This window comes from Pocillopora verrucosa, chromosome 7 (genome assembly GCF_036669915.1).
Source record: "Pocillopora verrucosa isolate sample1 chromosome 7, ASM3666991v2, whole genome shotgun sequence".
Classification (NCBI taxonomy): Eukaryota; Metazoa; Cnidaria; class Anthozoa; order Scleractinia; family Pocilloporidae; genus Pocillopora; species Pocillopora verrucosa.
Genome location: NC_089318.1, coordinates 7,369,849 through 7,394,908, shown reverse-complemented (window position 1 = coordinate 7,394,908; position 25,060 = coordinate 7,369,849). Strand labels below are relative to the sequence as shown.

At 37.3% G+C, this 25,060-nt stretch overlaps 2 protein-coding genes across 2 annotated transcripts; both read right to left on the bottom strand.

Annotated features, from left to right (window-relative positions):
* Nucleotides 1-4,916: 4,916 nt before the first annotated feature.
* On the bottom strand, nt 4,917-8,629 carry LOC136282104 (uncharacterized). The gene is made up of 3 exons (XM_066169335.1): nt 8,589-8,629; nt 7,466-7,829; nt 4,917-5,738 (listed from the first exon to the last, which is right to left on the bottom strand). Exons 2-3 carry the CDS (start codon nt 7,814-7,816, stop codon nt 4,917-4,919), a joined length of 1,173 nt encoding a protein of 390 aa, XP_066025432.1. The 5' UTR covers nt 7,817-7,829; nt 8,589-8,629.
* An 8,973-nt stretch (nt 8,630-17,602) lies between these two features.
* Nucleotides 17,603-19,623, bottom strand: LOC136282412 (uncharacterized). The gene is made up of 2 exons (XM_066170057.1): nt 19,273-19,623; nt 17,603-18,689 (listed from the first exon to the last, which is right to left on the bottom strand). The coding sequence occupies exons 1-2, from the start codon at nt 19,621-19,623 to the stop codon at nt 17,868-17,870; spliced, it is 1,173 nt and encodes a 390-aa protein (XP_066026154.1). The 3' UTR covers nt 17,603-17,867.
* Nucleotides 19,624-25,060: the final 5,437 nt, after the last annotated feature.

Genomic DNA, 25,060 nt, shown 5'->3' with positions numbered 1-25,060 from the left:
ACCATTTACTTTTGTCACAAGTTTGGAAAAATGTTGACAGTTCATCGTATATTGAAAATATACGATAAGTTACTTATGTTTACTTACTTACGTTTTAGACAAAAGACAAACACTTCGTTTTGACGTCGCAGACAACACAGTTACGGCGGGAAACTTAACGCGCCGGCTACCGGAAATGCGCAGGCAAATATTTTAAACTTCCGCTCGCCGTCGTAGACATCTGTCGTCGTCCCTAAAGTCCCTATTTGCGGATCGGCTCACGTCAACCTGTCGAGCCCTACGTTTATTAAGGTTTTCAGCCAATTCAGAGACTTTCATCTTCTATTTCGCCATTATTGATGCGTAACATGTCAACGTTGCGTGCGTTTGAACTGGATACCAAATAATTCTGTGCATTTTAATCGGCCACCCACATATGTACAATGTAATTTAGTGTTAACTGAGTTGTTCATTGGTGGGAATATGGTGAGGACATTCCCACAAATGGCGTAGCTTCACTTGCATATAAACCCACACACAATCCACAATTCCTCCGATCGCTCTGACGAAGGGCTAATGCTCGAAACGTCAGCTTTTTTACCCTTTATGGTGGCTAATTAACGTTTTCAACTCAATTATTAACTCTAAATTACCTGTTATACTCTCCCACCGACGCAGCACCACAGTTTCCTCAGAAACTTACCCCCTTTATTCATGTACAATGTAGCCATTCAGAGTGTGGAGTTACCGTGTTTTTGGACCGAAATCTGGCAGCTCTTGTTCAATAGAGAACAATACGAGTCAGAATAGGATTATGATTTTGCATGTTCACCCCCGAGTTAATTAGTCTTTTGGTTACATTAACAGCAAACTGGTGTATGACTGTAGATGTCACTCATAGAATTTACAAAATTACAAAAGATTTTATTAGGGTTTGTGCAGAATTTCGACATTGGTTTAACTAAGACGGCAGTTTGAATCTCTCCTCTTGTCTATTTCCCGAGAGTGTATGTATGTATGTCATACAACACCTTCTTCTATCACGGGGTGTTTTTACCAACACACAAAACAGGAACAAATTACACTTGAAGAAATCCCAGGAGGGCGATCAGTGAGCAATGTCGTAAAAGGATATGTGACAAGATCCACAGTGTTTTGTCTTTCCAACTACATAACGGAAAAAATGGCGTTAAATATCAATGACCGTCAATCTTAACTTGCACCAACTTCAGTCAATACATATCGACGAAAGTCTTCATTAAAAGTGCTCTACCAGAGAACACATGTCCCAGAGTTGATTTGATCCAAGCAATACAAACGACTAAGGTCACAGTTGCTTTCAAGACTACAATTACAATAGAAATTCATGTTCATTATTACATTGTCACCGCTAAAATGCAAAAATGAAATGCGAGTCTAAGTTAAAAGGTTTCGTTCCAATGATTACTAGCACGTTGAATTAAGCTTTGAAAACGATAACTATCTCAGATACATAGAGATGATTCCTTGGAAAGTGCGTACAAACGATTTTTATTCACCGGTTGCGATAAACCATAAAAAAAAACCAGTGAGCGCAGCGAACAAAAAAGTTTTTTGATGAATCGCGTTTTCCATGATATGAAGTTTTTATTTCATTCATACTTAGATTTTTTCTCAATGAACAAAAAATTTCAAAGATTGGAAGTAAACGACTTTTAAACGAAGGATGTGAAAAAGAGGATTTTATCGAGCTTTTGACTTTTGAATTGTAAGCGTATTATCTATGGAACACATGAATAGTGAAAGTCAAAGTAAAAGTGTTTGTGGAAAGACCGCCTAAAAAAACGCAAAATTCAACTATTAAAATATGGATTCTGAGTATTTAAGGTTGCCTACGACGTAGCTCTCGTGTTTGTCTACATTGCTCTTTGATAAAGAGTCAGTGTAACTATCTGAATTGTTAAACGTTTAGTTCAAGTTCAACCCCTAAGGTGGACCACACTTGAAAGCATACATATGATGTCAATGTTTGTTCTTAGCCTTGCTCCAATGGTTTCTCAGAGTCGTATTTTGTTGGCTGAGTTTCCTTTTTTAAGAAGAAAATGAATCCACAAAAAGTTATACGTCATATTTAGCTCCAAACCAGTGCTGGGTTGTGGAAGCAGTTGAGAACAAGCAACTGTGATCCTGATTTATATCGTTGCAGCTATACTCTCCGAAATTTTCTTCCTTGTTGATGAGTCCTCCTGGTCTTCTATCAAATTTAAATCCCCTCTCAATGCTATTGTAACTCCATATGTGCCAGGATGCCTCCTCTGACATTTCCAATTTTTTCCTTGCTCTTCAATATCACTAAAAGCAATTAAACTGGAAGAGACCAGAAACAATGAAAAGAGCTCGCCATGATTTGTTTTTCATCAAGAAAACTCAATACTTACAGCTGGGTGTCAAAACTTGTTGTCTCCACAATTAGAAGAGTAAAAAATTGACCACCGTATTTTCATACGTTTCCAAGGAGGAGTTGAGTGTGATTCAGTTGAATAGCCCTTTTTTTCTTTTAGTCCTTCGCAGAAGTGTCTTAATAGCCAAAAAAAGGAGTTTCACCTTTTTTTTTCTTTTTTCTTTTTTCTTTCTTTTTTTTTTTTTTACATTCGTGGGAGGATATACGTGATCACAAACAAATCAAGTAATTTCACAACAAGTAGCGGTAGACACCAGCGACAGACAAAGGAGATCGCCAATACCTTTTAATCTTTCAACTGTCTTTCATTCAGAAAAATAGATACTTACAGCTGGGTGTCAAAACTCCTTGTCTCCCTATTGAAAGGAATGAAATAAACCACAGTTTCCTTCGTTTCCATAGAGGAATTGACTTTGTTACAGTTAAAAGATGCAGTTAAAAAATTAACATGAATTATGAATGATGGTCGATCCGGCTCCAGCTCTATATTTTTGGCGGAGCTCTTTGTAAAGGGATCCACAAAAGCAAAGGTTCAAAAACTGAGAAACAGTCCAATTGGAAATTACCTCACTCAACCCTCCTTACTTTTGTATCTGCCGCCTTTGATGATATTTCAATTGGGTTTCTTTTAAGTTATTCGTACATTAAAGGAGCTGACTGTTTACAATGACTTTTTAAAAAAAGTATTAGTATGCAAAGAGAAAAATAGAAAACAATTTAAGGATACGGTGCAGAAACACTAAAATTTAGTTTACACCACCCACAAAACTAATGTCCCTGGTTGGCACAGTGTCGTTTCTCAAAAAGCGCTTCATCTTCATCCCTTGAGCCTCCATCATGCTGTTTAATATGGGCAAGTTTCGCGTATAGCATAATTCTTCAAAATTTGCCCAACAAAGCGACGTTTACGGCCAAGTTGGATCGCTAAGATCGTGTCTTTGTCTGCGGAAAAATTTCACCCATTTTCCTCTCACAGTCGGGATCGTTCGGGAACTGAAACATTCTATGCCCGGTGCCGGAACGATCTATTCTGACAGTTTTGCTGGTCAGAGCCGGGGCACCAGAGACACAATATCGCCCTCGTTGTCGCGTATCTTTCATACTATTCGCCATACTGAATTCGATTTAATGTCACCAAAGTGACGTCAGTGGTTTTTGGTCAAATGGTACTTTGGCTACGCAATTCGAATACTATTTTTGAGGGGAAAATGGCATAACTTTAAAAGCTTTCAAAATTGTCAATTTTATCATTGAACGTTTCAAACTTCGGATTGTAGATTTCAAATAATAAACTTTATAACTACAATATACCTTCATGGTCACTTGGATTTGTATTTAATAATGTATTGAAAGCGCGTCCAACAGTGTAATGTCGCTGTAAATCCACAAGCTTAAAGTAAAAGTTTGGAATGCAACTTTGAAAAAGACGAGCACAAGTTCGTAACATTACGATGAGCAACAATCGTTCACAACTAATATGATAATATAATAAGATGATGTCTCACATTATGTACAACAATACCTGGTGCTTCTCTTGACAAACACCTGCTCCAACTACTATACTTACTTCATCTCCTACATTTTGAACATTTCAAAAATTGTTTCATGAACAAATGTGTAATGTTTTAATGTAAGCAGTGATCCTAACGAAGCACTTAAGTACCTTAGTCCTTGTGAAAGTGAGGCTGTTGAGGGCTTCTCGCAGTTATGTATCGAGTCCCTAATATTAAAATCAAGCAAAGCTGTACATATTTATCTCTTAGGAGAAATTAATAACATCTCCCTGCCACTAAGTAAATACCATTTCTCCTCACTGTACTGATTTTTTAAAGAGAAATCAAGAAACCTAAACTTAAAGCTTGGTTTTACTAATGATCAAACTAACGAAGCCGAAGCTAATTTTCAATTATTAGTAAAGAGAAAACGGTTAATTGACCGAGTCAAGAAAATGTCGCCCTACGACGAGAAAACATGTCATAATTAGATTAATAGCGTACGAAGTTATTTAAACATCTCTGAATCTAAACACAAACATTTCAACTTACGATTAGTCACTGGCTTGAAAATAATTTGCAAAAATCAACTAATGGTGAGCCCTGAATGCGTTTTAAAAGACGAATATGAAAAAGGCCAATTTTATCGACCTTTGACTTTTAATATATAAGTTTACTATCTATTGAACATTACATGAAAAGATGAAAGTGCAGGTAAAAAGTGTTTGTAGAGAGGCCACCTACTTACTTCAACTATTAAAATGTGGACGCTGTGTACCTAAGGTTGCTTATGACGTCGCTCTTGTGCACGTCTGCATTCTTCTGTGATATAGACTCAGTGTAACTAACTGAAATATTAAACGTTTAGTTCAAGTTTAACTCCTAATTGGACCAAACTTGGAAACACATGATGTTATTGTTAGTTCTTAGCCTTGCTCCGATGTTTTCTTGCATTCAGTTGGCTGTGTTTCCTTTTCTGAGAAAGGAAATGCACTCGCAAAAAGTCACACGTCACATTTAGCTCCAAACCAATGCTGCGTTGTAGAAGCAGGAGAGAACGAGCAGCGGTGATCCGTATTAATATACATGTTGTGAAATTTTCCGAAATTTTTTTCATCGGGGACTCCACCTGGTTTTCCATCAAATTCACATCCCTCTTCTATGCTATTGTAACTCCTTATGTGCCAGGACACATTTTCCTGCTGTTTTGTCAAGGCGGTGCAATTAGAACAAGAGTTTCCCCGGATATTAACATATTCGTACATCTGGCAGGTGTCCCAGGTACCAAAAATGTTATGACCTGCCAGCTTAGCGCGTGCGTAGTCCGTATACTGCAGACCATCCGTAGAAAAGTTACAAGTTGCTCTCAGATGTGTGGAGTAAATAGCAAGAGACTGCATCTGTGATAAGGATAGTCGGAACTCGCTCCAATTAACTTCCCCCTCTCTAATATCAATCTCAAAGTTTTTGCCAAACTCTGCATAATTGAAGGCATTTCTCTTGGACAAGGATAACGATTGTATTAACGTCCATAGAAAGCCAGGTTCAGACTGCAAGTCACAGTAAACAGAAAACCGTTCATTGTCTGAATTATAGATGTCGCATTTTCCTGATGTCGAGGCACCGTTCATAGCTATGTCTTTGCAGCTTCTCGGATGTTTCATCTTCTCACACCGCTGATCAGAGTATGTGTTAGGACAGGTACAGTTAAACCTGGTGCTGTGAGCGTCACAAATCTCTTGACATACACCTCCATTGAGACAAGGATTGGTGCGGCAGCATCTGTCGATGCAATGATGCTTCTCTGGTGTGTATTTGTCTCCACCCTACAGCAACATTCGAAGGATTTTTTAGCTTACCATACTCATCGAATTGGATTAGCACGTGCGCTTTAGCAACCGTCGAAAAATCTCACCGGAAACGGATCGAATCGATAACAAACAGTGCGAGCAAAGTACGAGTGCCTACAACAAGACAAGACAAGACAAGACAACTTTATTTTACCAGGGTAGCCCAGTCAGCTGCAAGGCTGGTATCCTTAGGGGCCCTGGGTTCAATAAAAATTACATATAAACATTTACAATAAGATTACAAGGTTAGGTGAAATTTGCTAAAATTTACAAAAGGGGAGAAAAAAAAAAATCAGATAAAATGTCCTTTAAGAAGGCGTTTAAAAATTGCTAGAGAACTTGCCTCTTTGATTCTGCTTGGCAGTGAGTTAAAAGCTAAACGCCCTGAATTTTTAAAAGTTCGCCCCCCAAGAACAAGATTTGTTTTATTTGGGTGAATATTTCTCCTCTGCCTAGTGTTGTAATTGTGTACATCATTGTTTACCTTAAAATAGTTTTTTAAGTATATAGGAACGAAATTCCGTAAACATTTATATACTAAAATACATTTGTGTATTTTTCGCAGTGTTTCTAAATCTGGCCAATTTACAATATTTCGGGCTGTCTTTGTACTTTTCTGACAGGTGACGATTTTCGCGGCTCGATTTTGTAATCGTTGCAGACTAGTGATACTGCTCTCGGGTAGTTCACCCCAGGCTGTGTCTGCGTAACTAAAAATTGGTTCAATAATGCATTTGTATACCGCTTGTGCTGCTTGTAAAGTAAGAGTGGAGCGTATTCGTCTGAGGAGACCGAGTCGCTTGGATACTTTCTTGTGAACATCTTCAGCGTGTATTTTCCATTTCAGTTCCTCATCGAGGGTAACGCCCAAGTATGTGAATTTACTGACCATCTCGACATTGGTACCACTTATGGTGATGTAAAAGTTTGCGACGGCTTCCAGCCTTTGTCTCGTCCCGAAAAGAATTCCCTTTGTTTTCTCTTTGTTCAGAATCAGACGATTTATATCCATCCAAGTTACAACCCGCTCTAGGTCTTCTTGAAGGGCCTTCTTTATCTCCTTTGGGTTTGCACCCGAGCAATAGATGACTGTATCATCAGCATACATACTAATGTGCGTGTTTTTGAGACAGCTTGGCAGGTCATTGATGTATATAACGAAAAGTAGTGGTCCCAGCAGGGATCCCTGTGGAACACCATACTCAATGGGGAGGCTTGGTGACAAGTCCTGTCCAAATCGTACTCGTTGTGTACGAGATCCTAGGTAGTTCTGGAACCATGTGAGACCACACATAGCGGGGCACCAGAAAGGAGATGAAATATCCATCAAAATTAGATTTGAAATGCAGCAATACAACAATGGTAAAGTCAATGATGTCTTTATGAAATTTGTAGTCACATCTGTTCTGCTGTTCCCTTCGCATTACAACATGAGGAAGAGAATGAACCCAATCCTCTCTTAGCCAAATCAGTTTGTTTTAGTTTTGTCTAGATCAATCATATCGCAGAATGATCAGTATGCACAAAATTGTCTTTGGCCCGGACTGACATATAACACAACTGTTTTTTAAGGAGTACCGCAAAACTTGATCATGTGGAAATATTTATTTAATTTACGAACTTGAACATCTTGGGATATTTACTTTATTTAAGAAAGTTCATAAATAAATGAATAAGGAATTAGATAAATAATCTTATCTCACCTTCACCGTGTAGCTTCTCACCAAATCATAATAATTTCCCCCTTGCCTCCATTTCATCGCCGCTGGCTCCATCTCTTTGTTAGCATCGTTAAGCTCACAATTGTTTTCTTTGGAAAGAGGGAAATAGTTCATGGATACACACAGGCAGTCATCTTTGCACTTCAAGTGACACTGGATGGCGTTTGGGACTGTCAATCTTTCAAACACGTGACCCTCAAGAATTTGGTTATGGATGACATCGTCATCGATAGCAAACTTGAAGTTTTGACTAGTTACTTTTTTCTGTGCCTCAATAGAGAGGGTCAAATTGAATACAAACAGCACGACTTGGAGATATTGTACGATGCCCATAGCAATAGCACTACTAATGTGAAGAAAAAAAAGATACATGATTATTTCTGATAAGCTTGGGGTAATTTGGAACGAAACATATAGATATTTGGGTCTCTTGCTTAATTGCGACGGAAAGAAAATAATAGTTAGCAGTAAATTGCCAAAATTTTATTCGTTAGCCGAAAGAGCCATTACCATATTGAGACCTTCTTCTGAGTCAGTAAACGTTTTGAAAGACTGAAAAGAGTGTATCCGTCTCGCTGTAAAGTCGATCTTCACTACAGAATCACATATTTGCGGAATTTTGAAAAGAAGACTAGGCAAACATTCGACGGTTTGTGTTAGGAATGCTCTACAAAAGGAGCCGTAAACGTTCCCTGCAGTTTAGCCTAAGCTGAACACAGTTTATAAAGAATTGATTTTATGCTCAAATGCTAAGCTGATTTCTCTTCATTGCCCAGGTTACAATGGAGGGAGATATATTGGCAAATGGAACTGATATAAAAAAATACACGAACCAGTAATTGCTGATTAAAAGTATGTCGGTTGCAGTTAGTTGAATGCAAAGCTAAATGTCGAAGTATATCAAATCTCAGTGAAACAGCCGCTGCAATGAACTTTATCAAAGACTGACGTTCATGTATCAAATCGCCCAAGTTTAAGGAGTGTTTCTTGAAACGTAAAACTTTCAAAAGTTTCGTGTGTCATTTATTAAAAAAAAGCGTTTTGAAAATAAGAGACGTCTCAAAATGTTTTCCGTTACAAAACCAAGAAGGGAAACTCTACCCACCATCAGTTGTTAAAAGATCCTCTTTCAGCGATGCACTTATGAATCTCTGTGCTCTACAAAGTCAACTCTAAGAACGATTTGGAATGTATTATTCACACTTGAATATTTAAAAAGGGTCGCATTTTATTTTTTTACCATAGGAGTATGGGATATACAATATTAATGAAAGCTCTTAAAGTAAGCTTTCCTTCCATCGATGAATGATGATATCTCGAGTTTCGCTACACATATAAATTTCGCAACCGTATGGCTGGTTTCTTTTCCAGCTTTAAGAAAAGAAATAGAATACAGACCAGTCAGCTAACAAACTCTGATCTTATGTTGTATACGTAGACTGTAAAAACACATAAGTTCTGTCTGTAGAGCCAGTTAGTAATTATTCACCGAAGTGGAAAAAATTAAATATTGTAGTCAATAAACCGAAAAACTAGAAAAACTTAAGTGAATTATTTAGGTTCATAAGTGCAGCTTTAAAAGATGTTTTCAATAAGAATCGCAATGTTTTTCAAAATATGAAGACCCCCCGTCAAGTTCGACTTTCGAACATGGCAGCCCTTCTGTCGCGGTGACTATTAATGTATAATGTTCCGAAACTTTTTAATTTTTAAAATTAATTGTAAAAGGGCGTCAATTTTGGCCTCATTTTGCTAAAAGAACCGATATTTTGACGAGTTAAGAAGAAAAGCTACCCACATAAAAGAGCTTGAAAGCAAGGGCAGAAATTTACTGTAGCCTGTTTTATTTGATTTTCATGATAAGAATTCCACTTTTGACAGAGTAGATCACTTCAGGATATTCGTCTGCCCAGTAAATTGAATAAAATAGACTAAACAACTTAAGTTTACCACATCTTTGGCACAGTGTAGCTCCTCACCTGATTATGGTAATTTCTTCCTTCTCTAAATTTCATCGCCAATGGCTTTATATCTTGATTGGCATCATTGAGCTCTCAGTTGCTTGATTTGAACCGAGGGAATAATGATTATATATACAAGTAGTCATCCTTACACATCACATGTAACAAACGAATGGTAGCAAAATAAGGCACATAGCTTCCTAATTATCTATAATTGTCATAATCACCTACACAATTATCTCTTGGCCATGAATCAGAGATGAACGAGGGAAAGCTGTTGAAGTCATTGAGGTGCCTGTTCGAGTTAACCCGAGGTGACTACACTAACATGATTGTTGCATCAGTTAACTGCTGCTTGGAAAAACCTAAGATGAGTTAACGCCCTGAACGTAAGCTTGCATGTGGAAATGGGCCCCCGAGGCTATTTTTCCACGTTGTAATTGATAAGTGATGGAAAGTTTTACGTTCGTTACACACTCAACTTATCTATATTTTCAAGCAAGAACGAATAATTGACCCGGTTGTTATTTGTCCAACTTGTTTTGATCAACACACTTTGCCAGTGATATTTCATTCGAAGTTTCAATGGCCCAACGATGTGCAAAGTTTCACTCATGAATTTAAAAATTTGCATGAAAAAATGATAAAATATCACAAAATCTTTCTCAGACTCTAACCCTTCTCTAGAAAGATGTGCAAATAAGGAACATAGATGATAATATTAGACACTTGTTATCATTGATACTTCCTCACATTATGTAAATTTTGAATAAGAGCCGCATGATATGAATTATCCAAGAACGCATGCCATCCATTCACAGTTTAAAAGCGTCAACTAGAGAAGGAGAGATTAAGGTCAGACTTCACCATTGAGGAGTCTACTAGGGATCAAAACTAGAAGTAATAATAATAATAACGCTGAAATAGAATACAACCCGAAGCAATTTTACTGTTTCTCCAGGCATTATTGTTGATGTCTTTTTTTTTTTTCTGCAGTCATCCACCCCAGACGAAAGACACGCACCCAGGCCGTAAAATGATCGTCCGTGCCAAACCGATAATAAACAGTACTTACTCGTTTGAAAAACTTCATGAAAAAGAATCTGTATATGGCAGAAATTCAAAATAAACACGAGTACTGTAAATCAAACATCGTAATTTGTTTTGGAAATTAGTGTAATGAGATCATTTTGCAATGAAAAACCTTCACAGATGTTACGTCGTTAAATTTTTAGTTTTCGTTGCTTCTCTCTAACTTATTAAGTAAGTATGTTTGATTTAGAAGCCAGAAATAATCGTAAATAGTTGAATTAGATCAATGTTTTGTCGGTGAGGGATGTAGCCGCTTCATTAACAGAAGACGATAGAGATTGTGTCATTATTTTTTTTAGCCTTCTGGTTTCCCCAATAAAAATTATAATTATCTTAGATAAGCTACCATTTTACACTCGGTTGCGGGTGGCAACTTATTTTGTCCTAAAAATACAAAAGAAATAATAAAATAACTTCCTACAACTTCAAGCTTTAACAAAAACAAAACAAACAAACTCACAATAAAAAAAGTAAAAATTTCGAAATCATCTAATAACTGAGTAATCCTTTATAGTTTTGTTATATGAAGTTTCCTTTATTTTTATAATATTCACAAGCAAACCTGTACACTAATGTTACACAAAACTGGACGTTCAAGCTTGGCTTGATAGTAATTAGCCAAAGAAGAAGGAGAAATTCGAAGTTTTTGTAATTAGATCTCAGTCTCAAAAGGGGCTTTCCTAAATGACAATTTTGACTGAAGCCGGTTGGTGAGAAAGAGAGGGCATTTTTATCATTAAACCACTTTCCAAATCCTTCGACCAGGTACATGGTAAACTCTTCCTCTTGACAACAGATACAAAGTGAGTCGTTTTCGACTTCAAAGATGTAAAGATTTCTTTGTGCAAATTTATGACAGTGGACTTCTATCATCCTGCTGACTCCTGAGATGTATCTACAAGGCTGCAGAAGAGATCGGTTTTCGAGTTATTTTACCACAAATGTCTCTTTCTCTCTAAATAAAAATAACAAAGTAATACCTGAGGGTATGTAAATTGATGAAACAGCATTCAGACGATTAAATAAAATGTGATGATGCCCCTTCCTATAGCTATCAAATCCTATACAAACAAACTTAATGCAACTATGCAATTCAGTCCTCGTCTTAAGCTATGCAACCTAGTTGAATAGCAACTAAGACCCTAGTTGGTCTTTACCCTTGGTTGTTCTAACTCCAGAAGATAACATATTTCAATTTTTTAGGCTTTTTAATTTAATTTCGAACCATGTTATGTTATATTATATTGTGTATGTTACAGATACAAGTTTTTTTAAGGTTCCTAGGGCGTATTTGAACATATTCGTATGGCCATGAATTATTATTAAACTGCTATCACAGCGCAATTTTGTTCTTGTTTTTATGCTTCAAAAGGGAGCCAGGATTGAATTAGCTTTGCATTTTTGGTATACAAAGCTCGGGCTAATCTTCTACCTAAGCAATGCAAAGCTAAAAAAAATCACAGATTACAATAGTTTGCTTGTTAGTCTTTGAATTCTGAATGTTCCCGTGATATCATATTTTGTTCTGATTGGCTGTCTTTATTGTTTCGGTTTGACGGTAACGGTAACGGAAGTGGAACGGTAACGAGATTCAAATCAATTTCTTCGATTTCAAAACAGACAATTTTCGAGAAATCAAAGGCCTTTTGTGAAAAAAAGAAACAAAACAAAGCAAAACAAAAAGCAACCACAACCAGAAAAGGTCAGAATCCTTAAAGAAAACAAAAACCTTATCTAATACTCACAACTCATTCTAGCTTTAGTAGATTATTGGAACTTAGAATAACCTATTCATGTCTAACCCCAAACCAGTATTGCGTTGAAGAATCCGAAGAGGAGCAGCGGTGATTCCTATTTATCGCTCCGGAATGATACCGTCCAAAATTATTTGCGTTGTCAACGGCTCCTACAGATCCATCAAAGTCGCATTCTTTCTCCTTGCTTTTCAAACTGTTAACGAACTAAGCACCATTAAGATTCATTCTTGTGTAGGCGGTGCAATCAGAACAGTTAATACGACGGATGTTAATATACTTAAACAGTTTGCAACCTCCACCTCAGTCACCGAATATGTAATGACCTGCCAGAACAGCGCGTGCATGTTACTCTCAGATGTGTGAAGTGGTTTGAGAGAGACTGCATAAGTGATAAGGAAAACGGTAACAGTTCCAGTCCGGTTCATTGCTATTGTCATTCATGGGGAAATCCGTTCCAAACCCCTTATCCTTATATGTGGCCTCATTGGCAAAGGATAACGACTGTATCAATGCCCATATAAAGCCAGGTTCTGACTGCAAGTCATAGTAAACAGAAAACGGTTTATTAGCTGAATCAAAAACATCGTATTTTCCTGATTGCGAGGCCCCGTTGTTAGCTGTGCAGCTTCTTGGATGTGTAATCTGACCACAACGCTTACCAGTGTATTTGTAAGAACAGGTACAGTTAAACCTGGGGCGGTGATTGTCACAAATCTCCTAACATACTCCCCCATTGAGGCAGGGATTCTGACTGCAGCATCTATTAACGCCGCGATGTTCGGCGATGTTCTTAAACTATTCTTTGATTAAAGTAAATTCCAGCGGTGCAGATATCCATAAGTGAATTTGAGGGGGGGGGGGCCCGGGGGACGTACAATAAAGAATTGCTACATGCTTAACGTGCGTATATCAAGTTAGAGATGCACGCAGGATATAAGTTTTAAGAGCACGAGAGAAGCGTAAGAGTTGCTTGAGTGCTCTTCAAACTTCCCAAGTAGATTATTAACTCGATACACGCACAGCTAAAGTATGAACTGAAAAAATTTCCATATAACATAGCATGCAGACACAAGTTGTCCTCGATACGTGCGTATATCAAGTTAGAGATGCACGCAGGATATAAGTTTTAAGAACACGAGAGAAGCGTAAGAGTTGCTTGAGTGCTCTTCGAACTTCCCAAGTGGATTCATAACTCGATACACGCACAGCTAAAGTATGAACTGAAAAAATTTCCATATAACATAGCATGCAGACACAAGTTGTTCTCGATAAAATAGAGTTTATTACAACTTTGTCCGATTTACCAGGTAATCATGTTCTACCCGAAAACTATGAATAAATGAAAAGGTAAAAACGACCAAGAAATATTTCCAGACCAAATCTTTATTCAAAGAATTGAACATTTTCTGCTCAGAGGCAAAAAACGAACGAATTTCTTGCATTTACAAGAGCGCGTAGTAGATTCAATATGCTTGAATCGTTGTTTACTAGAATTCAAGGCCAAAAATTGCGTAGGTTTATGTTGAAGATTTTGAAAATACTGAAATAATTGTAAGGTTTTTAAAATTAAAATCTGCTATTTAACAATACTTTTAGGATAAAAATGAACCCTCAAAACTGATATCAACTATTCAAAAAGCTGAGCAAAAACTTACAAATCTCTCGCATCTACGAGACACTTGTGATAGATTTACGTTGCTCGAATTGTTGTTTACCAAAATTTGCAACCTGAATATTGTTTAACTTTGAGTTAAAAATTCTGAAAATTGTACGATTTCACAACAAAATCTTCTGTTGAACAAAACTTTGGGTACATAACAACGCTTCAAAATAATATTTTCCGTTGTAATGAAGAGTTCCCAGTGTCGCAAAGCCTCAGTTGAAGTCAGAATACTCAGTTCTGTTTTCAGCCATAATTCCCATCGCGTTTGTGAATAAAGTATTGTCAACTCCGAAACTAATTTCGTCGCTTGAAGAGAAAAAGAAATGCTCATTGTTTCTCGAAACCAGTCTTATTCAGCATATTTTGTTTGCATTTTGAGCCACAAAGGTCTTTCTAAATAGGGATAGAACGGAAAGATAGTCTTAACTGATAGTTTTGAATTCTCGCCGCTAAACTCGACAGGACTTTTAGCAGAAGTGATACTGCACAAGTCATGTTATGAATGCACAGACGTGCACTATTTTTAGAGAATAATGCATGGGCGCGCGTGGATATGAAATGTCGAGTTGAACACTCAAAAAGCGACCTTGTATTATTTTGTTTATCATATAAAAACAATAGCGCATTAGTGACGAGAAAGCTGACGTCAACAATGAAAGAAAATAAATTGAAGCATCGACAATCGTACAGTGCGTTGGCGCTAAGGCTCAAGATGGAAAAATGCTTTGAATCATGATTACAAAGACAACAATGGGCGGAATTTTAAATTTACGAAATTCTCATTTATTGAATTTTTTACTTACCGACAGAAGAAGTCTTTCAAGTAAACAGCCAAAATCGGCCTGTGACAAATCTTCCAGTTGTCGATTTCCGTTCTCAGCCACGACAAAGGCCATTACCAAAGTCACTGAATACGTAACTTTGGGTTTTTCTTTTCATATATTGGTTTTCTTTCCCTTCTAGGAAAGTTTGAACGTCACTCCCTGTAAGCGGTACGAAATTATTAAATGTTTTAGCCGCCATAATCCGAGAAAGTTCCGCGGACAAATTACCTTCTATTGAGAATGTTGAGGGCTTTGCCGTTCATTTATCAACCTGGCCGAGTGACGCGAAAGGCGAGTGATTTGTCAGCAGCTGATTGGCGTTATCAAACACACGTGAAAAAATATCGTATTCTTTCACGTGTGTTCTTACGGCTTTTGTCAGAGCTGCAGATCCTTGTATAACATCGTAGTTTATATGATAAATAATGATTTTTATCATGGTAGCTCCCTTAGGATATAGTTGGGCCTTGCGCGCGCGCTATGTTGTGATAAAAATGTAAGTAACAAAAAAATAAATAAATAAGGCAATTCTATCAACAGCAAACGATTCTATCTCTCTCCTTCACCGTCTAGCTTCTCACCAAATCATAATAATTTCCTCCATATCATTGCGGCTTTTTCTGCGTCTTTGTTAGCGTCGTTGAGCTCACAGTTATTTTCTTTGAACAGAGGGAAATAATTCATGGATACCCACAGGCAGTCATCTTAGCACTTCACGTGACACTGGGTGGCGCTGTGGACTGTCAATCTTTGAAACACGTGACCCTCAAGAATGTGATTATGAGTTTTGACAATTTACTGTTGGCTGCGCCTTATTGGTCTGAGTGAGCTGAGATACCAACAACATCGTGCGTAGATAGCGAAGAACACTCATGGTGGACCTTAAAAACCTACAAATTAGTTGGATATCTTAATAATTATACTAAGACATTTAAAAATGAGTTCGTAGCAATCAGAGCACACGAAGGGAAAAAGCAAAAAATCATGAATAGGTAGGTGATCGTACTATAGTGGAACGCGGTATAAACGGCGCTTAAGACGTTCGGCAAGATCTTAACCAGCGCCTTAAAGTGTTCTCTTCTTTTGACGCGAAAGCGATTACGTAATACTTATTGACAAAGGGGCCATCGTTCTCCGGGGTCGAATATCTCGATGACAGGTTAAATATCTGATATAAATAAATTGACCGAGATTAAAATGAGAATCTAAGGTACAGTGTACATGGCGATCCAGATATATTATGCTATATCCAATTGGAAATTACCTCACTTATCCTTACTTTTGCATCCGCCACCTTTGATGATATTTCAACTGGGTTTCTTTTAAGTTATTTGTACATTAAAGGAGCTGAATTTTTGGAATGACTTTTCTAAGCAGTATTAGTACGCAAAGAGAAAAAATAGAAAAACAATTTAAGGAAACGGTACAGAAACACAAAACTAGTGTCCCTGGTTGGCACAGTGTCGTTTCTCAAAAAGCGCCTCATCTTCATCCCTTGAGCCTTCATCATGCTGTTTAATATGGAAAAGTTTCACTCATAGCATAATTCTTCAAAATTTGCCCAACAAAGCGACGTTTACGGCCAAGTTGGATCGTTAAGATCGTGTCTTTGTCTGCAGACAAATTTCACCCATTTTCCTCTCACAGTCGGGATCGTTCGGGAACTGAAACATTCTATGCCCGGTGGCGGAACGATATATTCTGAGAGCTTTGCTGATCAGAGCCGGGGCACCAGCAACACAATATCGCCCTCGTTGCCGCGTATCTTTCATACTATTCGCCATACTGAATTCGATTTTATGTTACCAAAGTGACGTCAGCGGTTTTTTCGCGCAATTCGAATACCACTTTTGAGGGGAAAATGGCATAACTTTAAAAGCTTCTAAAATCGTCAATTTTATCATTGAACGTTTCAAACTTCGGAAACGTAGATTTCAAATAATGAACTTTATAACTAGAATATAACTTCATCGTCACTTGGATTTGTATTTAATAATGTATATGCCAGCGCGTCCAACAGTGTAATGTCGCTGTAAATCCACAAGCTTTAAGGAAAAGTCTGGAATGATGCTATAATAAGATGATGTCTCACATTATGTACAACAATCCTGAATGACCTTTACACTTCACTGGTGCTTTTCTTGACAAACATCTGACCCAACTACTATACCTACTTCATCTCCTACATTTTGAACATTTCAAAAATTGTTTTATGAACAAATTTGCAATGTTATAAAGTAAGCAGTGATCCTAACGAAGCATTTAAGTACCTTAGTCCTTGTGAAAGAGAGGCTGTTGAGGGCTTCTCACAGTTATGCATCGAGTCCCTAATATTAAAATCTAGCAAAGCTGTACATATTTATCACTTAGGAGAAATTGCTAGAATCTCCCTGTCACTAAGTAAATACCATTTCTCCTCAAAGTACGGATTTTTTAAAGCGAAATCAAGAAACCTAAACTTAAAGCTTAGTTTTACTAATGATCAAACTAACAAAGCCGAAGCTAATTTTCAATTATCAGTAAAGAGAAAACGGTTAATTGACTGAGTCAAGAAAATACCGCCCTACGACGACAAAACATGTCATAATTAGATTAATAGCGTACAGAGTTATTTAAACATCTCTGAATCTAGACACAAGCATTTTAACTTACGATTAGTCACTTGCTTGAAAATAATTTGCATAAATCAACTAATGGTGAGCTCTGAATGCGTTTTCAAAGACGAATTCGAAAAAAGGCCAATTTTATCGACCTTTGGCTTTTAAGATGTAAGTGTACTATCTACTGAACATTACATGAAAAGATGAATGTGCAGGTAAAAAGTGTTTGTACAGAGACCGCCTACTTATTTCAACTATTCAAATATGGACGCTACGTATCTAAGGTTGCTTATGACGTCGCTCTTGTGCATGTCTACATTCTTCTGTGATAAAGGTCAGTGTAACTATCTGAGATATTAAACGTTTAGTTCAAGTTCAGCTCCTAAATGGGCCAAACTTGGAGGCACATGATGCCTTGCTCCGATGTTTTCTTGCTTTCAGTTGGCTGTGTTTCCTTTTCTATGAAAGGAAATGAATTCGCAAAAAGTTACACGTCACATTTAGCTCCAAACCAATGCTGCGTTGTAGAAGCAGGAGAAAACGAGCACCGGTGATCCAGATTTATATACTTGTTGTGAAATTTTCCGAAATTTTTTTCATCGGGCACTCCACCTGGTTTTCCATTAAATTCACATCCGAATTGTGTGCTATTGTAACTCCTTATGTGCCAGGACACATCTTCCTGCTGTTTTGTGAGGGCGGTGCAATTAGAACAATTGATTCCTCGGATATTGACATATTCGTACATCTGGCAGGTGTTCCAGGTACCAAAAATGTCATGACCTGCCAGCTTAGCGCGTGCGTAGTCCGTATACTGCAGACCATCCGTAGAAAAGTTACAAGTTGCTCTCAGATGTGTGGAGTGATTAGCAAGATACTGCATCTGTGATAAGGATAGTCGGAACTCGTTCCAATTAACTTCCCCCACTTCAATATCAATCTCAAAGTTTTTGCCAAACCCAGTATAATTGAAGGCATTTCTCTTGGACAAGGATAACGATTGTATTAACGTCCATGCAAAGTCGGGTTCAGACTGCAAGTCACAGTAAACAGAAAACCGTTTATTGCTTGAATCGTAGATGTCGTATTTTCCTGATGTCGAGGCACCGTTCTTAGCTATGTCTTTGCAGCTTCTCGGATGTTTCATCTTCTCACACCGCTGACCAGAGTATGTGTTAGGACAGGTACAGTTAAACCTGGTGCTATGAGTGTCACAAATCTCCTGACATACTCCTCCATTGAGACAAGGATTGGTGCGGCAGCATCTGTTGATGCAATGATGCTTCTCTGGTGCGTATTTGCCTCCACCCTACAGCAACATTCAAAGGATGTTTTAGCTCAGCATGCTCATAGAATTGGGTTGGCATATACTTTTTAGCACCCATCGAAAAAAAATCTCACCGGAATCTGATCGAATCGATAACAAACAGTGCGAGCAAAGTACGTGTGCGTACAACACATAACGGGGTGCCAGAATGGAGATGAAATTTCCATTGCAAGTAGATTTGAAATGCAGTAATACAGCAATGGGTAAGCCAATGATGTCTTTATGAAATTTGTAGTCATGTCTGTCCTGCCGTTCCCTTCGCATTACGACATGGCCGTTAAGAAAATAGTTTGTGAGAAAGGGAACGGATCCAATCCTCTCTCAGCCAAATCAGTTTGTTTTGGTTTTGTCTAGACCAATCATATCGCAGACAAAACGGCATGCACAAAATTGTCTTTGGCTCGGACTGACATATAACACATCTTTTTTTTAAGGAGTACCGCAAAACTTGATCGTGTGGAAATACTTATTTTATTTACGAACTTGAACATCTTGGGATATTTACTTTGTTTACGGAAGTTGATAAATAAATGAGTAAGGAATTAAATAAATAATCTTATCTCACCTTCACCGTGTAGCTTCTCACCAAATCATAATAATTTCCCCCTTGCCTCCATTTCATCGCCGCTGGCTCCATGTCTTTGTTAGCGTTGTTGAGCTCACAATTGTTTTCTTTGGACAGAGGGAAATAATTCATGGATACACACAAGCAGTCATCTTTGCACTTCAAGTAACAGTCAATGGCCTTTGGAACTGTCAATTTTTCAAACACGTGACCCTCAAGAATTTGGTTATGGATGACATCGCGATCGATAGCAAACTTAAAGTTTTGACAAGTAACTTTTTCCTGTGCCTCAGTGGAGAGGGTCAAACTGAATACAAATAGCACGACTTGGAGATATTGTACGATGCCCATAGCAATAGCACTACTAATGTGAAGAAAAAAAAGATACATGATTATTTCTGATAAGCATGGGGTAATTTGGAACGAAACAAATAGATATTTGGGTCTCTTGCTTAATTGCGACGGAAAAAAAATAATAGTTAGCATTAAATTGCCAAAATTTTAGTCGTTAGCCGAAAGAGCCATTACCATATTGAGACCTTCTTCTGAGTCAGTAAACGTTTTGAAAGACTGAAAAGAGTGTATCCGTCTCGCTGTAAAGTCGATCTTCACTACAGAATCACATATTTGCGGAATTTTGAAAAGAAGACTAGGCAAACATTCAAGCCCAAACGAAATTGCTCCTCGACGGTTTGTGTTAGGAATGCTCTACAAAAGGAGCCGTAAACGTTCCCTGCAGTTTAGCCTAAGCTGAACACAGTTTATAAAGAATTGATTGTATGCTCAAATGCGGATTTCTCTTCATTGCCCAGATTACAATGGAGGGAGATATATTGGAAAATGGAACTGATATAAAAAAAATACACGAACCAGTAATTGCTGATTAAAAGTATGTCGGTTGCAGTTAGTTGAATGCAAAGCTTAATGTCGAAGTATATCAAATCTCAGTGAAACAGCCCCTGCAATGAACTTTATCAAAGACTGACGTTCATGTATCAAATCGCCCAAGTTTAAGGAGTGTTTCTTGAAACGTAAAACTTTCAAAAGTTTCGTGTGTGTCATTTATTAAAAAAAGCGTTTTGAAAATAAGAGACGTCTCAAAATGTTTTGCGTTACAAAACCAAAAAAGGGAAACTCTACCCACCATCAGTTGTTAAAAGATCCTCTTTCAGCGATGCACTTATGAATCTCTGTGCTCTACAAAGTCAACTCTAAGAACGATTTGGAATGTATTATTCACACTTGAATATTTAAAAAGGGTCGCATTTTATTTTTTTACCATAGGAGTATAGGATATACAATATTAATGAAAGCTCTTAAAGTAAGCTTTCCTTCCATCGATGAATGATAATATCTCGAGTTTCGCTACACCTATAAATTTCGCAACCGTATGGCTGGTTTCTTTTCCAGCTTTAAGAAAAGAAATAGAATACAGACCAGTCAGCTAACAAACTCTGATCTTATGTTGTATCCGTTGACTGTAAAAACACATAAGTTCTGTCTGTAGAGCCAGTTAGTAATTATTCACCGAAGTGGAAAAAATTAAATATTGTAGTCAATAAACCGAAAAACTAGAAAAACTTAAGTGAATTATTTAGGTTCATAAGTGCAGCCTTAAAAGGTGTTTTAAATAAGAATCGCAATGTTTTTCAAAATATGAAGACTCCCCGAACATGGCAGCCCTTCTGTCGCGGTGACTATTAATGTGTAATGTTCCGAAACTTTTTAATTTTTAAAATTAATGGTAAGAGGGCGTCAGTTTTGGCCTCATTTTGCTAAGAGAACCGATATTTTGACGAGTTAAGAAGAAAAGCTACCCACATAAAAGAGCTTGAAAGCAAGGGGCAGAAATTTACTGTAGCCTGGTTTATTTGATTTTCATGATAAGAATTCCACTTTTGACAGAGTAGATCACTTCAGGATATTCGTCTGCCCAGTAAATTGAATAAAATAGACTAAACAACTTAAGTTTACCACATCTTTGGCACAGTGTAGCTCCTCACCTGATTATGGTAATTTCTTCCTTCTCTAAATTTCATCGCTAATGGCTTTATATCTTGATTGGCATCATTGAGCTCTCAGTTACTTGATTTGAACCGAGGGAATAATGATTATATATACAAGCAGTCATCCTTACACATCACATGTAACAAACGAATGGTAGCAAAATAAGGCACATAGCTCCCTAATTATCTATAATTGTCATAATCACCTACACAATTATCTCTTGGCCATGAATCAGAGATGAACGAGGGAAAGCTGTTAAAGTCATTGAGGTGCCTGTTCGAGTTAACCCGAGGTGACCACACTAACATGATTGTTGCATCAGTTAACTGCTGCTTGGAAAAACCTAAGATGAGTTAACGCCCTGAACGTAAGCTTGCATGTGGAAATGGGCCCCCGAGGCTATTTTTCCACGTTGTAATTGATAAGTGATGGAAAGTTTTACGTTCGTTACACACTCAACTTATCTATATTTTCAAGCAAGAACGAATAATTGACCCGGTTGTTATTTGTCCAACTTGTTTTGATCAACACACTTTGTCAGTGATATTTCATTCGAAGTTTCAATGGCCCAACGATGTGCAAAGTTTCACTCATGAATTTAAAAATTTGCATGAAAAAATGATAAAATATCACAAAATCTTTCTCAAACGCGGACCCTTCTCTAGAAAGATGTGCAAATAAGGAACATAGATGATAATATTAGACACTTGTTATCATTGATACTTCTTCACATTATGTAAATTTTGAATAAGAGCCGAATGATATGAATTATCCAAGAACGTATGCCATCCATTCACAGTTTAAAAGCGTCAACTAGAGAAGGAGAGATTAAGGTCAGACTTCACCATTGAGGAGTCTACTAGGGATCAAAACTAGAAGTAATAATAATAATAACGCTGAACTAGAATACAACCCGAAGCAATTTTACTGTTTCTCCAGGCATTATTGTTGATGGCTTTTTTTTTTCTGCAGTCATCCACCCCAGGCCTTAAAATGATCGTCTGTGCCAAACCGATAATAACCAGTACTTACCCGTTTGAAAAACTTCATGAAAAATAGTCTTTATAAGGCAGAAATTCAGCAGTGTGAATCAAACATCGTAATTTGTTATGGAAATTAGTGTAATGGGATTGTTTTGCAATGAAAAACCTTCACAAATGTTACGTGGTTAAATTGTTAGTTTTCGTTGCTTCTCTCTAACTTATTAAGTAAGTATGTTTGATTTAGAAGCCAGAAATAATCGTAAATAGTTGAATTAGATCAATGTTTTGTCGGTGAGGGATGTAGCCGCTTCATTAACAGAAAACGATAGAGATTGTGTCATTATTTTTTTAGCTTTAAGGGGGCCTTCTGGTTTCCCCAATAAAAATTATAATTATCTTAGATAAGCTACCATTTTACACTCGGTTGCGGATGGCAACTTATTTTATCCTAAAAATACAAAAGAAATAATAAAATAACTTCCTACAACTTCAAGCTTTAACAAAAACAAAACAAACAAACTCACAATAACAAAGTAAAAATTTCGAAATCATCTAATAACTGAGTAATTTTTTATAGTTTCGTTATATGAAGTTTCCTTTATTTTCATAATATTCACAAGCAAATCTGTACACTAATGTTACACAAAACTGGACGGTCAAGCTTGGCTTGATAGTAATTAGCCAAAGAAGAAGGACAAATTCGAAGTTTTTGTAATAAGATCAGTCTCAAAAGGGGCTTTCCTAAATGACAATTTTGACTGAAGCCGGTTGGTGAGAAAGAGAGGGCATTTTTATCATTAAACCACTTTTCAAATCCTTCGACCAGGTACATGGTGAACTCTTCCTCTTGACCATGAGTGGACGCAAATCGTCTGCACTGTAAGTACATATCACAATTTACGAAAACTTCATTATTCTTGTGAAAAATGATAGCTGTCTTATTGAAACTTGATGACAAGTATAAGCCGGCAAAGAAAACAGTGCAAAAGCAATTATCTGTCACATGGATGTCAGCAGCAATAGGATTATGACACCTTACAGGAAAGCTGCCTGGAGCGTTCAAAAAGTCCCATACATTTTCTTAGACTAAAAGTCTAAGAACATGTAGGAGACTCTCCGGGATACTTACAGTACAGACGATTTGCGTCCCCTCGTGACAGATACAAAGTGAGTCGTTTTCGACTTCAAAGATGTAAAGATTTCTTTGTGCAAATTTATGACAGTGGACTTCTATCATCCTGCTGACTCCTGAGATGTATCTACAAGGCTGCAGAAGAGATCGGTTTTCGAGTTATTTTACCACAAATGTCTCTTTCTCTCTAAATAAAAATAACAAAGTAATACCTGAGGGTATGTAAATTGATGAAACAGCATTCAGGCGATTAAATAAAATGTGATGATGCCCCTTCCTATAGCTATCAAATCTTATACAAACAAACTTAGTGCAACTATGCAATTCAGTCTTCGTCTTAAGCTATGCAACTTAGTTGAATAGCAACTAAGACCCTAGTTGGTCTTTACCCTTGGTGGTTCTAACTCCAGAAGATAACATATTTAAATTTTTTTAGGCTTTTTAATATTGTGTATGTTACAGATATAAGTTTTTTTTAAGGTTCCTAGGGCGTATTTGAACATATTCGTATTTTAGCTTACGTATACTAGCCATGAATTATTTTTAAACTACTATCACAGCGCAATTTTGTTCTTGTTTTTATGCTTCAAAAGGGAGCCAGGATTGCATTAGCTTTGCATTTTTGGTATACAAAGCTCGGGCTAATCTTCTACCTAAGCAATGCAAAGCTAAAAAAAATCACAGATTACAACGCTTGCAATTGCTTGTTAGTCTTTGAATTCTGAATGTTCCCGTGTTATCATATTTTGTTCTGATTGGCTGTCTTTATTGTTTCGGTTTGACGGTAACGGTAACGGAAGTGGAACGGTAACGAGATTCAAATCAATTTCTTCGATTTCAAAACAGACAATTTTCTAGAAACCAAATGCCTTTTGGGAAAAAAAGAAACAAAACAAAGCAAAACAAAAAGCAACCACAACCAGAAAAGGTCAGAATCCTTAAAGAAAACAAAAACCTTATCTAATACTCACAATTCATTCTAGCTTTAGTAGATTATTGGAACTTAGAATAACCTATTCATGTCTAACCCCAAACCAGTATTGCGTTGAAGAAGAATCCGAAGAGGAGCAGCGGTGATTCCTATTTATCGCTCCGGAATGATACCGTCCAAAATTATTTGCGTTGTCAACGGCTCCTACAGATCCATCAAAGTCGCATTCTTTCTCCTTGCTTTTCAAACTGTTAACGAACTAAGCACCATTAAGATTCATTCTTGTGTAGGCGGTGCAATCAGAACAGTTAATACGACGGATGTTAATATACTTAAACAGTTTGCAACCTCCACCTCAGTCACCGAATATGTAATGACCTGCCAGAACAGCGCGTGCATGTTACTCTCAGATGTGTGAAGTGGTTTGAGAGAGACCGCATGAGTGATAAGGAAAAGCGGTAACAGTTCCAGTCCGGTTCATTGCTATTGTCATTCACGGGGAAATCCGTGCCAAACCCCTTATCCTTATATGTGGCCTCATTGGCAAAGGATAACGACTGTATCAATGCCCATACAAAGCCAGGTTCTAACTACAAGTCATAGTAAACAGAAAACGGTTTATTGGCTGAATCAAAAACATCGTATTTTCCTGATTGCGAGGCCCCGTTGTTAGCTGTGCAGCTTCTTGGATGTGTAATCTGACCACAACGCTTACCAGTGTATTTGTAAGAACAG